Source organism: Carcharodon carcharias, chromosome 9, assembly GCF_017639515.1.
Source record: "Carcharodon carcharias isolate sCarCar2 chromosome 9, sCarCar2.pri, whole genome shotgun sequence".
In the NCBI taxonomy this organism is placed as follows: domain Eukaryota; kingdom Metazoa; phylum Chordata; class Chondrichthyes; order Lamniformes; family Lamnidae; genus Carcharodon; species Carcharodon carcharias.
The window spans coordinates 15,772,622-15,789,342 of NC_054475.1; the positions used below are offsets into that span (position 1 = coordinate 15,772,622).

At 44.1% G+C, this 16,721-nt stretch overlaps 1 protein-coding gene across 1 annotated transcript in view; it reads right to left on the reverse strand.

Annotated features, from left to right (window-relative positions):
• Nucleotides 1-4,239: 4,239 nt before the first annotated feature.
• LOC121282376 (lysine-specific demethylase 9-like) overlaps nt 4,240-16,721 on the reverse strand; it is a 79,234-nt gene continuing 66,752 nt past the window's right edge. Inside the window, exons 6-7 of the mRNA XM_041196097.1 lie at nt 16,578-16,686; nt 4,240-12,724 (exon numbers count right to left, since the gene is read on the reverse strand). Coding sequence (XP_041052031.1) covers nt 12,362-12,724; nt 16,578-16,686 — 472 coding nt within the window. The 3' untranslated portion in view covers nt 4,240-12,361. The remainder of the gene's footprint in view (nt 12,725-16,577; nt 16,687-16,721) is intronic.

The following is a 16,721-nucleotide window of genomic DNA, read 5'->3' on the forward strand; positions in this document are numbered from 1 at the left end:
GCCTGCAAATCTTTCTAATACACTTGATGGCAAGCAGTGGTATTGTCACTGGACTGATATTCCAGAGACCCAGGGTGAGGGGACCTGGGTTTGAATCCCATCGCGGCAGGTGGTGGATTTGAATTCAATAAACATCTAGACTTAAAAATCTGATGACATTTGTGGATTGTTGTAAAAACCCATCTGGTTCACTATTGTCCTGTCCTCACCTGGTCTGGCCTACATGTGACTCCAGACGCATGACTCTTAAAAATGCCCCCTGAACAAGGGCAATTAGGGATGGGCAATAAATGCTGGCTTAGCCAGCGACGCCCACAACCCATGGGTGAATATAAAAAAAGAGTGGGAGTGTTTCCTGGGCAGCCATACTGCAGAAAGCAATGGCAACCACTGCAGCACTTCATCAAGTATAATCATGGCCCAATCTAATGGAAGCCTATGGTGGCCAACACCCTCTTAGGGCATGGTACCTGGTACCTGGAGGAGGAGCTGTTTGAGGCAATAAATTTTTAATGATTGCCCCATATGTATGCATTTGTTTTCCTCTTAACTGGTTGAATGCTGGTTTGATTTTGAGGGCAGCACCTCTCACCTTTGTATACAGTTCATGTGTATAATGTGGATCTGGAGAAAGAAAACCAGGAAGGATTTGTATTTGTGTAGCACTTCTCTCAGCCTCAGGATGTCCCAAAAGTGCTTCACAGCCAATGTACTTTTGAAACAGTCACTGTTGTAATGTAGGGAATGTGGCAGCCAAGTAGCAAACAGGAAGCCCCCACAGGTGAGGTGAGAATGACTGCCTTTGACATCAAGGCAGCACTTAACCGAGTGTGTCATCAAGGAGCCCTAGCAAAACTGGAGTCAATGGGAATCAGGAGGAAAACTCTCCGCTGGTTGGAGTCATACCTAGCACAAAGGAAGATGGTTGTGGTTGTTGGGGGTCAGTCATCTCAGCTCCAGGGCATCACAGCAGGAGTTCCTCAGGGTAGTGTCCTCAGCCCAACCATCTTCAGCTCCTTCATCAATGACCTTCCTTCCATCATAAGGTCAGAAGTGGGGATGTTCACTGATGATTGCACAATGTTCAACACCATTCGCGACTCCTCAGAGACTGAAGCAGTCCATGTCCAAATGCAGCAAGGCCTGGACAATATCCAGGTTTGGGCTGACAAGTGGCAAGTAACATTCATGCTACACAAGTGCCAGGCAATGACCATCTCCAACAAGAGAGAATCCACCCCTTGCCCCTTGATGTTCAATGGCATTACCATCATTGAAATCCCCACAATTAACATCCTGGGGGTTACCATTGACTAGAAACAGAACTGGACTAGCCACATAAATACTGTGGCTACAAGAGTAGGTCAGAGGCTAGGAATCATACGACGAGTAACTCACCTCCTATACCCCCAAAGCCTGTTCACCATCTATAAGGGACAAGTCAGGAGTGCAATGGAATGCTCCCCACTTGCCTGGATGAATGCAGCTCCCACACCAGGGAAAAGCAGCCTGTTTTATTGGCACCACATTCACAAACATTCACTCCCTCCACCGCTGACACAGAGTAGCAGCAGTGTGTACCATCTACAAGATGCACTGCAGGAATTCACCAAGGCTCCTTTGACAGCACCTTCCAAACCCACAGCCACTACCATCTAGAAGGACAAGGGCAGTAGATAGTTGGGAACACCACCCCCTGGAAGTTCCCCTCCAAGTCACTCACCATCCTAACTTGGAAATATATCACCGTTCCTTCACTGTCACTGGGTCAAAATCCTGGAACTCCTTTCCTAACAGCACGGTGGGTGTACCTACACCACATGGACTGCAGCGGTTCAAGAAGGCAGCTCACCACCACCTTCTCAAGGGCAACTCCAGATGGGCAATAAATGCTGGCCCAGCCAGTGAAGCCCACATACCGCGAATGAATAAAATAAACAAGTAGCAATGAGATGATGACAAGATAAATGGAGTTAGTGATGTTGGCTGAGGGATAAATATTGGCCAGGACAAGCTCCCTGCTCTTTCAGTAAGTGCCATAGGATCTTTTACATGCACATGAGATGAAGTCCCTCAGTTTACTGTCTCCCGCAAAGGATGGCATAAGAACAACTTGCGTTTGTATAGTGTCTTTAATGTAGTAATACATCTCTCAGAGCTTCCCTCTGAAATTGCAGTATTCCGTCAAGTGCATCAGCCTAGATTGCAACATTACTTAATTCCATTTACTTAACTCAATTTTTCTAACACCAAATTCCTGATGGTTATTTTGCGCAATTCAAAATATCCAATTTAAATGCCTTTAGCACAAACAACACTTATCTGCTTAAACCAAGTAGTGGGACTTGAATTCCCCCATCTTCTGACTCTGGGGCGAGTATTTACTACCTGACTCCGTAGCCTAAGAGCTGAAATAAAAACCAGGCAATTTCCCAATTGGCATCAAGTTGCATATAAAGGTAAACGTGATCAAATCTCCCGGCCGGGATGTAATTTCAGACAATTCGTTACTATAAATCTAGATTAGTTTCCTGGTGGGTGCAATAGTCTAGTAATAGATGTTGAAATAAGAGTCAAATGGATTGCTTACTTGCTTATAGTCAAGTACAAAAGTGCTCCCAGATATCACTGCTTAAAATCAAAACTGCAGTCACCATTCCCTGTGTTTACCCTTCTCCGTATTAAATCAGTGCTGGGGCAGGCTGAAATAATGGGAAAGATCAATGATAGCGCGAGTTTCTGCTGAGCAAGGTACTTATACTGAAATGTTCACAATTGGTATTGTCAAAAGCTAATACAACTGGGATAAACCACGTTGCTGAACAGGGGGTTGGGGGAGAGAGAGGGGTTGGGGGACGGGGGGGGGGGAGAGAGAGGGAGGGGGGAGAGAGAGAGGGAGGGGGAGAGGGAGAGTAGGGGGGAGAGAGTGAGATGGGGGAGAGAGTGTAGGGGGAGAGAGAGAGAAGGGGGAGAGAGAGAGGAGGAGAGAGAGAGAAGGGGGGAGAGAGAGAAGGGGGGAGAGAGAAGAGGCGGAGAGGGGAAGGAGGGGGAGAGGGAGAGGTGGGGAGGGGGAGAGAGGGAGGGGGGACAGAGAGCGGGGAGAGAGGGGGGAAGCGAGGGGGGAGAGGGGGAGAGTGGGGGAGAGGGAGGGGGCAGAGATGGGAGGAGAGGGAGGGCGGAGATGGGAGGAGAGGGAGGGCGGAGATGGGAGGAGAGGGAGGGCGGAGATGGGAGGAGAGGGAGGGCGGAGATGGGAGGAGAGGGAGGGCGGAGATGGGAGGAGAGGGAGGGCGGAGATGGGAGGAGAGGGAGGGCGGAGATGGGAGGAGAGGGAGGGCGGAGATGGGAGGAGAGGGAGGGCGGAGATGGGAGGAGAGGGAGGGCGGAGATGGGAGGAGAGGGAGGGCGGAGAGAGGGAGAGGGGATGGGAAGAGAGAAATATATTGATCAACTTGCAATCTTCCGGCTGTCTATGAGAACCTGCTGCATAAAAACTGGCTGCTACATTTGCCTCGATAACTTACTAAATTTTAAAATAACCCATTGCATTTGAAATGCTTTGAGATATTGGAAATGTAACATGGAGTACTCTAAAAGCAAATCTCCCTTCACCCGCTCCCTTCCCTACAGACCCAACATGTGCAGTGCAAGCATGTATTATCACCAATGGAACACCTAACCAGGTTTGCCTGGAAGCTGCAGTGTTCATAAAGCCATCAAATGTATGGATTACATGCACAGACACTAACAGATGTAGGGATGTTTGCGCTCGTGGAAAAATCCAAAACCTGGGCCACAAACATAAGATAGTCACTAATAACTCCAGCAGGAAATTCAGGAGAAATCAGAGTGTGGTTAGAGTAAGACCACATGGTCAATAACATAAAGAGTCATATAGGACTCAAAACATTAATTCTGCTTCTCTCTCCACAGATGCTGCCAGACCTGAGTTTTTCCAGCACTTTGTTTTTATCTCACTACCACATGAAGTTGAGACAAATGGCATAGATGCATTTAAGTTGAAGCTGGGTTAAACAAATAAGGGGAAAGGAACAGAAGAATGGTATAGAAGAATATGCTGATAGATATAGAGGGATGGGAGGAGGCTCATGTGGTTATGAAAACCAGCATAGATCAGCTGGGCCGAAGGGCCTGCTTTTCTGCTGCAAATTGCATGTAATTCTTTGAAATACCACTCCCTCACGCTTGAAAAATCGTAATAAAAAAGGACAACTTCAGCATTTTTTCCAGTTTATTTAAAAAAATACTTCAAAGAAATGTTCTATGTATTCCATCTGCGCGCTCGAATTTAAAATCTTACAAAGCAACATTTTAAAAGGTTAAAACATGCTTCATATAGTGAGCTAAAGAAAGTCACTGAGCAACGGGTTAATATCACGTAGAGGTTTATTTATCTTAAAATGTACCATCTGCTCACACTCTGCGTCATTAAAAAGTTATTACACCCTTCACTGAGACAAGGATTTATAGGGTTTGCGATAGAACTAAGGCCAAGCAAAGCAAAGCTTACTTCCCAAGCAAATGCCATTCTGAAATCTTATTTGTAGGTAAGCTTCTCATGAATAGTTTTCTCAATGGACCACTGGCTTTGCACAGAGTTGCGAGTGTGTTTTGAGCAGCACTTTGCATTGTCAGTACGAGTGGCTGCCCGTCCACAAAGTGAGGTAACAGAAATCAGGTGTCCAAGGTTAATTAGCTCGCAGGGAGCACAAATGCTCCTTTAATTTCAATTCATACATGGTGGGGGAAATGTAAGTCTTCCATGGAGTTGACCGTGGAGAGTATGCTTTTTCCAGCAGATGGTACTGGATAAGGAGTCCTGAGAGATTTATTCCCTAACCCATCCCATAGGTTCTGAAGCCAATCGGAATATTGCTACCATTGGCCCAAAGGAGATCAGCAGACCAAGACACACCCAGAGCACTCCTATGATCTTTGTGTTTCAGCAACTCACTCAATGAATCCTATTGGTGGATCCTCCATCCAAATCTCTAATGATATCCAGTGTCTTTGACATTCCTGCAGTCCCAAATGTAAATACTCACCAGGTTCTCAAACAAAATCTGGTCAACAGCAAGCAAGCCCTTCATGCCTCGTCACTTAGTTAATATTCTCGCAGCCCACAAAGAGCACACTTACAAAGCAGAACATTAGGTGTGGGGGAGGGGCCTTAATCTTGATGGTGCTGGATTGAAGTCAATGGGTCGAGTGCATAATGGACAGGTGATCCACAACCACCTATCTACCGCACTGAAATAGAAAGACCCACATGTAGCGAGATGTTCTGTTGAACTCTCTTGGAACCAGACAATGGAAGATGTACATACAATATGACAGTGTAGTGACCCCAAGAATAGACAGGCACACTTGCAGCTTGACAGTGCATTGACGCCCTCCAAGAACAGACAAGCACACTTGCAGTGTGACAGCCTGACACAGCATTCTGAAGATTTATAAGTCAATTATGTCAATAACACATGCAGACTGGCTGAAAATTTTACATTAATGTAAATATACTCAACAGAAATACAAAAATACAAAACCCTCCTGGGCATTAACTCTGCTACACTGATAGAAATGTTCAAAAATAAAGTAGATGTCTTCATAAATTACTGCTAGATACACCGAGGCATTTCAATAATGCTGACTATTGGTAAATTAAGATAAACCTGAAGGAATTTTCCCACAAGCTACAATATTACAATATTTTAAAGGAGCCATACTTTTGTTTTAAAACAACTTACGAATATAAATGGATAAAAAATTACAAATACAGTAAAGTGAATAGAAAATACAAGTGCCTGGGAAGCAATTTTCACTTTGAATGACCAAATTTAAGCTTTTAAAATCATCTTCGGGACAAGACAATGTTTACAGTTCCTCTTGTTAAAAATCGGAGAACGAGTTTGCGGAATTCCTACCTCCCTATGTGTCTGGAGGATGAAATTATTCTTCAGTATAAAGACTGTCCATCATGTTGGCAAGTGCTCATTGCTCGGGAGCCCTGTTTACACAGATTACATCGTTTGATTGTTAAATTCTACATGTTTAAAAAGGTTAGATTTTGCCAGCTGCTCAATTCTTATTTATGTAAGCAAAAACTAATTGGCCATTTTGCTGCTACGGGGTCAATGATTCATCGAATGGGATTAGATGAGGAATTAGGTGCAGGATGCAAATAGGGAAAGCAATGATGGGGAAAATGGATGTGGAGTGTGGTTCCCTGGGGACTCCAACTTGATTCGACCACATGGGATGTAGAAAGCAGTCAAATTTACAGGTGATTCAGGCAGTAGCCAAAGCAATATATGAAGCCTAAGTGGACAGTGACGAGACGCAAGGTGCACAATGGGCCCCATATTAGGTAGTCCTCTCTCATACAGGCAGAACGAGCTTGAGGAGCTACTCCTGCATCTATGCTCCTAAACGATAACTTGCAGTATGAACCACCGAGTACTGGAGGGAAAAAGTGCAGAATTGTTTGCAAGTGCTCACATATCACAGTTAGTGCCATCGGGTTTCCCCAAGTGTAGGACATATGCAAGGCAGCCAGCCTGCAGGCTAAGAGCAAAAAAGTGATCCACTGAAAACTGGTCTGGGTAGGTTGGTTTTGTGTTGATTGCGCAAGAACTGTGCATGAGGAAGCTGACAGCACTTGTAAGGGTTTCACAGAATATAAAGGCACCATGAGAAAGGCAGCTGATACTGAAAAGTTGAGCTGGAGTGAATGAGCCAAGATAGGCCGAATGGCTTTCTCTTCTTGTGACTAGTTGGTCCATTTATTCTGACACCAGGTTTCACAGCTTCAGAATGGCTTGGAAAGTTGCCACCTACTTGCTATTTAAAGCAGTATTTTTATCAGCACTTCTCCATGTCACAAGAGTAACTAAATTTCAAAGGGGCTGAATTGGCTATTAAGCATTTAGAATATGGGATCGTGAAAAGTGCTATTTAAATGCAAATTTGTTTCTGATCCTTCAATACCGGTTGCAAGACTTTTCTTACACACCTCTACCTTTATACTTCTCCCTAACAATATAATTGCTTTTACTGCCAAACAGATGTCAGTGGAACATAAGGGCAACAGGAGGCCATTCAGCCCCTCAAACCTGTTCTGCCATTCAATGACACAAAGGCCAAACTTTAGATCAGGCCCACCTTTAGTCCATGCCCCTTGATACTCTAGCTCAACAAAAATCTATTGATCTCAGTCTTAAATGTCATCTGATCTCCAGTATTCACAACTGCTTTTGTGGGGGAGACAGTTTCAGGTTTTCACCAACACTTGTGTAATAAGGCGCTTCCTGATTTCACTCGAGTAGTTCAGCTCTGATTAAGATCACGTCCCTTTGCACTGGATTCCCCACTAGAGGAAATAGTTCCTCTGTATCTTCCCTACAGAATAGTTTTATTATTTTAAGCACCTCGGTTAAATCACACTTAACTTTCTAAACTCAAGGGAATACAAGCCCAAGTTTAAGCAGTCAGTCCCTATAAATTAGCCCAGAAATTACACAAGCTCAGTTGAACTCTGGCTTGTCAGTCTGAAGATCCTGTGTAACATAGTTCTGCTTTCTACACAAGGAGTAATTCAACTGTGAGGACTTAGGCTTTGCTGGAGTGCTGCTTCCAACTGAATTCAAAACAAGTACATTACTGAAATCAAAAGCACCTTTGTGTACATTGAGTTGCCTTCCTGGTTGTCATTTTAAGATAGCACATGATTCCAACCCAATCGTTTCTGGAGACTCATACACCTGATGGCACACAAAGACATGGAGGTCAAGAGGAGAAACTAAGATGTGGTTGAAAAGGCAACTTTGTAAAGAAATAAGAAAAGGAATTCTTGATTTACAAAGCATCTTTCATGACCACCAGAGTCGCAAAGTGCTTTATAACCAGTGAAGTGCTTCTGAAATGTAATTAATGTTGTAATGTAGGAATTGTAATTTATTAGAATGATGCAGCAAAAAGGCCATTCCGCCCATCATTTTCTAACCTTTCGCCATGTCCCTTGATTCCCTTAATGCCCAAAATTCTACCACAGAGCCAGATATTATTCCCCATCAAGTATTTATCCAATTTCCTTTTGAACGTTACTAATAAATTCTCTTCCACTACCCTTTCAGGCAGCACATTCCGGACCACAACGTGTAAAAGTAAGGTAATTCTTTTCCATCTTCCCTCTGGCCCTTTTGTCAATTATCTTAAATCCATGGCCCTAGTTACCAACCCTGCAGCAAGTGGAAACAGTTTCTTCTGATTTAATCTCATCGGATCCCTCAATTTTGAGTGGACATTAGGTTGGATATTTAAAAATCGAAAAATTTCTATTTGAGGTGGTCAGTTCCTTAGTCGAAGCGAGCCACTGGCAGTGAGAACAAGCTGGGGTGAGAGAGAGTGTCTGACATTTAGCCATTAGCAATGAGGAACATAAACACTCAGGCATATGTTCACACTTGAGTCTAGCACTGCTTTCATTATCAGTTTTTCTGTGCTCCTTAAGATATTTCCTACACAACATTAAGTTAACGCATAAAAAACACAAGAGGCTTGGCAGTGGGCGGCACTGAATGATATTATAATGCCCCCGACCCACACCCTTGACCCCACAATTTCTTGGCTTTGCAGTGATTGGCTCAAGCTGTATTTATTCTGTGGTCTATTAATGTGATTTAAGAAACCTAGGAGAAAGGGCCAATGCTCATGTGGACAAAAAGATGACAAATCAGTAATGGTCGCTGCAAAGCTCCCAAAGCGCTCCACCACTGGGGGGTTCCCTTGTGTCTGGGCCTGTTGTAGACCACTTGATAGAGACTAATCTCTGTGATTAACCAACAACTCCATTACCATCATATCATGTGACTACCAAGATGCTAAGAAGCCAACTAGTTTATTTTTTGGCTTGTGGTCACTATGTTCTGAGGCCCTGGGAAAGAGCGAGTTGGAATAGGCGTAGGAATTTAGGTATAAGACGTCATCAACAATCCCCCGAGACTGCTCTGCCATTTCATGAAATCATAGCTGATCTGAATTTCAACTCCCAATTCCCCTTGGTGCCGTAATCCTCAATACCCTTGCCTAAAATTAGCTAACATTCTCAATTCTGAATCTTTCAATTGATGCCCAGCTTTTCACGGTGGGGGTGGTGGGGAGAGAGCTCCAGATTTCCACTACCCTTTATGTGAAGAAGTGCTTCCTGAAATCACCCCTGCTGGTTCCAGAGATATTGCGTTGAGTCTCTGTTTCAACACAGTAAGACATAGGGAGGTGAAAAAAGGCACAGCGCGGTGTAATTACAGAGTGGAAAGTTTGGAGAAACTCTGAAAATAACTGCATTGATGATTGAGGAAAGAGAGAGAGGCAGAGATTGACTGAGTGTGAAGGCTGGTGGTGAGGGATCGTTCATTAGGTATCCTAACCATGAATGAGAAAGCTGTAGAATGTGTCCTCCCCAGAATATTGGTGCGGTTTAGAAGTCTTGGATGGACATGGGTTCTATTAACTCATTTGCCTATTCACTCCAGTCTGCATTTTCCTCCAGCTTTACAATGCTGCATTAAGATTTTTTTTTTTTTACCAGTTTTCACACAATGGCAAACTCCTAACAGGAAGACAAACAGCATAGAAGCCATTCTGCCTATTTTAATTCATTCCTCCAGAAAGGTGCCTTAAAGTCCCCTCATCACAGTTTTAAACATTTTTTCCTTTCAACAAAGTTCTCACCTTTAAGTTCTGAGGAGCTACTAAGTAATGGGTTACTAAACACAGCTGGGAAGAGACAAATTTGCACTAGGCTAATTAAAAAGTAGCAAGGTCACATTTCAGTCCTAACCAACATGCTCAAGAGGGCTAGAGAAGCTGCCAACAAAAATGCCTCTTTCCCAGCTAATCTTACCGCAGAAACTTGGCAGAAAATCAAATGATTCATTTCACATGGGTAGAGATTGGGAGACAAGCGATGGACTTTATCCCATATTTCGCCTAAAATACCGCAGAGGTGAAAGAAACTTAGATTAGGCCAACACTGCCAGTTTAGCAATGCGAAGCTCAGCAGCAAGTGCCGTCACACTGACCTAGATACTGGCTACAGATTAAAACTGCTATCATCAAATACTAAACTCAAGAACAACAACAATGATTCCCAACAAGGTCCATGTGCATTCTCACACTCAGATTTGGGTCAAACTGAAAAGGAAGGACGAAGCTAAATTAGAACCAGCCTCTTAGGAACAGCAGCAGCCCAACATACAAGATGCCTGTGTGCACACTTGGCTGGTCTCAAACTCAAATAAAAACTATTCAGCAAACTTTGGAATTTGCCATCAATTCAACGTAAACACCCAATACATCTGCGCTGTATTTGAAGCCATCTTAAAACACCTGCGTTACCTAGGCAAACTTGAAATGCTGGGCCAATTTTTTTATTTAGAAAAGCACAGACTCTGGGAGGAATTTGACAGATGCTTAAAGAATGATGGGAGTAGACTACGTTCATAGCAATAGGCTGTTAGGTCCAGGAGGACTGGTGAGGGTCTGGGGAGGCATGGTGAGGCAGGCATGAGTGCAGTCATGCATTTTCGTATATAAGGGTAGTGCTAGGCTATTTGTGAGCAAGTTCTTGATTTTCAGAGGATTTTGAATCTATAGGACAAGATGCCAGCTCGAGCATTAAGTGCACTTTCACTGGACACTTTCAAAACAAAGTTGGACCAGAGATCCTGGCTGGGCCAGAAATCACAGTGGACAAAGGTAGGTAGAATAATAAGTTGCATAAACAGTAAAAAAAAATGTGTTCTCCTATCCTAGTTTCCATCCCACCACCCCCCTCCACCAAACTGAGCCGTGGCTTTTGGTTTTAAATCTATTCCTTGTCCAGGAAGGCTGCTTAGCTGCTAGTAGGTGTTGGAAATAATGATGCTTGGGGCTCCAGGGCTGAATCAGGCAGGGTCATTGGAGAAGCAGGTCTTTTTCTGACCATCATTTTATATCGTAGCTGCATGAAAGTCTAATCTGCAAAAAAAAAATAGATATAGAGTGATGCTTAGGAAATATGGAGGCAGTTTAGGGGGCTCCATTCCCTGGAGATGACCTGACAGTGGCCTTTAAAATTATGCAAGGGTGTGACAGGGTGGAGCTGGAGAAATGGTTCCAACTTGTGGGACAGTTCAGCTACTCCAGCTCCTATTTTATATGCTCTTATGAATTATACACAGAAACCAAGGGGGCATAAATACAGGATAACCATTGACAGTGCAACTAAAAGATTTAGGAGGAATTTCTTCAGTGACAAAAATGTGGAAATCACTGCCACATGGAGTGGTTGAAGCAGAGACCAATGACATACTTATGGAGAGCTTTATGCATAATTGAGGTAGAAAAGGAATAAGATATATATGTGGGAAAGGTTGGGAGAGGTAAATAAGAGTGGGAGGAGTCTCGTGTGGAGTATAAAAAGTGAGGACACACAATTGGGGCGAATGTCCCGTTTTCTGTGCTGTATTCTCAATGCAGGTTTTATAACCCATTAGCAAATGGGTTTGTTTGGGGCAGATCCAAAAAGATAATTACAAAACGATAACCTAACAGCAACATCATTGTTTAGTTTTGTTTCTTGGAATTCTAAATTTTATTTATTCTCAGGATGTGGAAGGCACTGGCAAGACTGACATTGCCTGCCCTAGCTGTGTACAACAGAGTGCATGCTAGATCAATTCAGAGGGTCGTTGAGAATTAACCACGTTGATATGGGACATCACTCTCACATATAGGCCCAGACAGGGTGAGCATGGCAAGTCTGAAGAGAAAATGGGTAAGTGATTACTGTGTAGGGTTCAGATATTGAGGTTTCCAAAGAATTTGTTTTGCCAATAAGGAAACTTTCTAGTTACAACTAAAAGCAATTAGAATGTGAAATGGCAGCAAACAGCATGGCATTCTTCATATTAAACCGTCCCTGGAGAGATTAAAGGAATAAACTCCTTTCATTAAGTTGGCGGTTTGTAGTGCTGGTTACATTCCTGCGATTTACTGCAGCCGGTTCTCTGTAACTGACCACAGGGTCAGCACGGCTGTTACTTTCTCGGCATGTCAGCTAAAGGGTCAGATTAAAAAGGCCCGAATCATATCCATGAGCGGATTGAATATCTGTGTAAACAGGGGCAGCATTCACTCGCCAAGTGCTTTGAAATGTCACTGCAATGCAAGAAGCACACTTTAAGAACGGCACGATTTCTTCACTAAAATTTGAATCCCGGCCAACTTATAAAACTAAAACTTCACATCCCTGTTTAAAAAGAAAGAAAAAATATTTATTTAAAAAGTCGAGTATGTACACACGTCATTGTGGAAAACCTTGTTGATCTTGGGGGTGACGACTGTGATCTTCCTGTATTATTGGCAGCTTGGCCTGAACTTCAGGTTCTATTACTGTATCATCTGAACAGCTCACATCAGTTTCTGTCTTAATCTCTTTAGAAGCGATGTCAGAGTCAGTGTTTGGTTCCGATTCTGGCTCCTCCTGGTGGTATCTCTTCAGACGTATGTGCCAGGCCAAGCTGCAAACGGCAGACACAGTTTTAAACTGGTGTATGACATTTCGAGGAATAAAGTATATGTCGTTGTCTGAGAGTTGGATCCTCGAGTAGCGGATGCCCTCTCGCCTTAATTGATTGAGTTTTGCTTCATCCACCCATTGCACGCACTGTGAAAAGAAAAAGGGAATATTGAAATTAATCTGGCATTTTACCCTTACCATAAATGACATTGGCACAGAATCTGAAGCAGGCATCTTGTAATGTGCCCTGTTAAGTGAGATTTTGTACTACAACCTTCAGCTCAACAATTTTGTTGCCTTACAAGTTGTTGAGTGTGCAGTGAAGGCAACGGGGTCGGGGACCTGGGTGAATGACAGGACCAATGGCTGATTTCCTTAACCAATGAGATATAAAGGTTGAGAAAGAAATATAAGAATGATGAAAGTGGGGATCGGGTGAATTGGCTTCAAATTGGGTACAGAGAAAGGAAGACTGGATTAAGAGAGAGAAAGAAGAGACAAATAGAAAGAAAAAGATGAAACATAACCTAACAATTAACTAGGTCCACAAATGACTCCACAGTTTAAGCTATTTGTTTTCTGAGCTAGAGGATGTGTGGCATTGCAGGAACATCCATCTCATCATTTAAAATGTACTGATGCTTTTCAACACCTGTCCAAGCTACCAGCAGCAAGTTCATGCACAATTCTACAACTCAGTGCTCATGGCAAAAGCACATTCATTCTCCTCATCCAGCACCATAAATGAATATACTATATCATCCACATATGCCAATCCAAGAAATATCTGACCACAACTCCTGGAGCAGAAAAATGACAAGTAATCTAGGGTCTCTTGTGTCAGATTCTCATGGGAATCTCTTATAAACATCATGACTATGCTGAATACAGACGGTCAGCTTTCAGAATTCACCTCAGAAAACTCAATGTAGCTCCAATTCAAGTTACAGTTTGGGGAAAACCCACACACAAAGCATTCACTCAATGAGCCAAACCCCAATGGCCGGCAATTAATACTTAACATATATACAACTCGACATGTAAGCTAAGTTTTTATTCATTCAAGGGATGTGGGCTTCGCTGGCTAGGAAGGCATTTATTGTCTACTCCTCATTGCCCTTGAGGTGGTGGTGAGCTGCCTTCTTGAACCACTGCAGTCCATATGGTGTAGGTACACCCATAGTGCTGTTAGGGAGAGTGTTCCAGGATTTTGGTCCAGTGACAGTGAAGGAACGGCGATATATTTACAAGTCAGGATGGTGAATGGTTTAGAGGGGAGCTTCCAGGTGGTGGTGTTCCCATGTATCTGCTGCCCTTGTCCTTCTAGATGGCAGTGGTCTTGGGTTTGGAAGGCGCTGTCTAAGGAGCCTTGGTGAATTCCTGCAGTGGATCTTGTAGATAGTACACACTGCTGCTACTGTGCATCGGTGGTGGAGGGAGTGAATGTTTGTGGATGGGGTGCCAATCAAGCGGGCTGCTTTGTTCTGGATGATGTCAAGCTTCTTGACTGCTGTTGGAGCTGCACTCATCCAGGCAAGTGGAGAGTATTCCATCACACTCTTGACTTGTGCCTTGTAGATGGTGGACAGGCTTTGGGGAGTCAGGAGGTGATTTACTCGCCACAGGATTCCTAGCCTCTGACCTGTTCTTGATAACACTGTTGATGACCTCTTCCATTTTTGACTGATGATCGAGAGTAGACTGATGGGGCTATAACTGGCCCAATTGGATTTGTCCTGCTTTGCGTGTACGAGACCATACCTGGGCAATTTTCCACATTGCCGGGTATATGCCAGTGTTTTAGCTGTACTAAAGCAACTTGGCTGGGGGCTCAGCACAAAGCCTTGGCAGTATCCAGTATCTTCAGCCATTTCTTGATTTCACGTGGAGAGAATCGAATTGGCTGAAGACTGGCATCTATGATGATGGGAGCCTCTGGAGGAGGCAGAGATGGATCATCCACTTGCTTCAATTTTCAGCCAAAAACGCCAAGTGTTTCAGCCTTTTGTGGGCTCTCCCATCACTGAGGATGGGGATATTTTAAACTCCTCCAGTTAGCTGTTTAATTGTCCACCACCATTCACAGTTGGATATGGCAGGACTGCAGGGCTTAGATCAAATCTGTTGATTGCAGAATCGCTTAGCTCTGTCTATCACTTGCTGCTTATGTACGCAAGTAATCCTGTGTTGTAGCTTCACCAGATTGACACCTCATCGTTAGGTGCTGCTCATGGCATGCACTCCTGCACTCTTCAATGAACCAGGGTCGCTCCCCTGGCATGGCAGTAATGGTACTGTGGGGGATATGCCAGGCCATGAGGTTACAGATTATGTTCAAATACAATTCTGCTGCTGATGTCCCACAGCACTTCATGGTTCCCCAGTCTTGAGTTGCTAGATCTCTTTGAAATCTATCTCCTTTATCACAGTGGCAAGGCCACACAACACGATGGAGGGTATCCTCAATGAGGAATCGGGACTTTGTCTCCACAAGGGCTGTGCGGTGGTTGCTCCTACTGATACTGTCTTAGAAAGATGCATCTGCAGCAGGCAGGTTGGTATGGGATGAGGTCAAGTATGTTTTTTCTTCTTGTTGGTTCCCTCACCATCTGCCGCAGACCCAGTCAAGTAGCTATGTCCTTTAGGACTCGGTCAGTATTGGTGCTACTGAGCCATTCTTGGTGATGGACATTGACGTCCCCCACCTAGAGTACATTCTAAGTCCTTGCCACCCTCAGTGCTTCCTCTAAGTGTTGTTCAACATGGAGGAGTACTGATTTATCAGCTGAGTGGGAGCGATGTGTGGCAATCAGCAGGAGGTTTCCTTGCCCATGATTGACCTGATGCCATAAGACTTCGTGGGGTCCAAAGTTGATGTTGAGGACTCCTAGGGCAACTTCTTCCTGACTGCATACTACTGCAGATGGTGATGGTGGCGTCTGGGACATTGTCTGTGAGGTATGATGCCGTAAGTATGACTATGTCAGGCTGATGCTTGTCTAGTCTGTGAGATAGCTCTCTCCGATTTTGGCACAAGCCCACAGATATTAGTAAGGAGGACTTTGCGGGGTCGACAGGGCTGAGATTGACATTGTCGTTTCCAGTGCTGAGGTCAATGCCAGGTGGTCGGTCTGGTTTCATTACTTTGAGACCTTTTAGAGGTTTTAATGCAACTGAGTGGCGTTTTAAGAGTCAATCACATTGTTGTGGGTCTGGAGTCACATATTGGCCAGACCATGTAGGTCTAAAGGACATTAGTGAACCTGATGGGTTTTTACGACAATTTATGATCATCATTAGACTTTAAACTCCAAATTTTTTAAACTGAATTCAAATTTCATCATCTGCTGTGGTGGAATTCAAATCTGGTCCCCAGAGTAAGACCCTGGGTCTCTGGATTACCGGTCAGCGACAATAACACTACATCACAACCTCAAATACATCATCTCCTGACTCCCCAAAGCCTGTCCACCATCAACAAGGCACAAGTCAGGGGTGTAGTGGAATATTCTCCACTTGCCTGGATGAGTGCAGCTCCTATAACACAAGAAGCTTGACACCATCCAGGACAAAGCAGCCCACTTGATTGGCATCACATCCACAAACATTCATTCCTTCCACCACTGACACACAGTTGCAGCAGTGTGTACCATCTACAAGATGCACTGCAGGAATTCACCAAGGCTCCTTAGACAGCGCCTTCCAAACCCAAGACCACTAGAAGGACAAGGGCAGCAGATACATGGGAACACCACCAACTGGAAGCTCCCCTCTAAATCATTCACCATCCTTACTTGGAAATATATCGCCGTTCCTTCATTGTTGCTGGGTCAAAATCCTGGAACTCCCTCTCTAACAGCACCGTGGATGTACCTACACCACATGGATTGCAGTGGTTCGAGAAGGCAGACCACCACCTTCCCAAGGGCAATTAGGGATGGGCATTAAATGCTGAATGAATGAATAAAAAGAAAATCCTTGGAGGGAGTGAATACAATACCTGCGACACTGGCGGCTCATGTAGATCCAACTGTAATCGCTGTACAACATCTGTGAAATCCTCTGCATGAAAACAGATCACGTCTTTGGTTACCCGAAGCTGGTCACTCCTGTCAAAAAGAATGAAATTGAAAGTTGTGTTAAG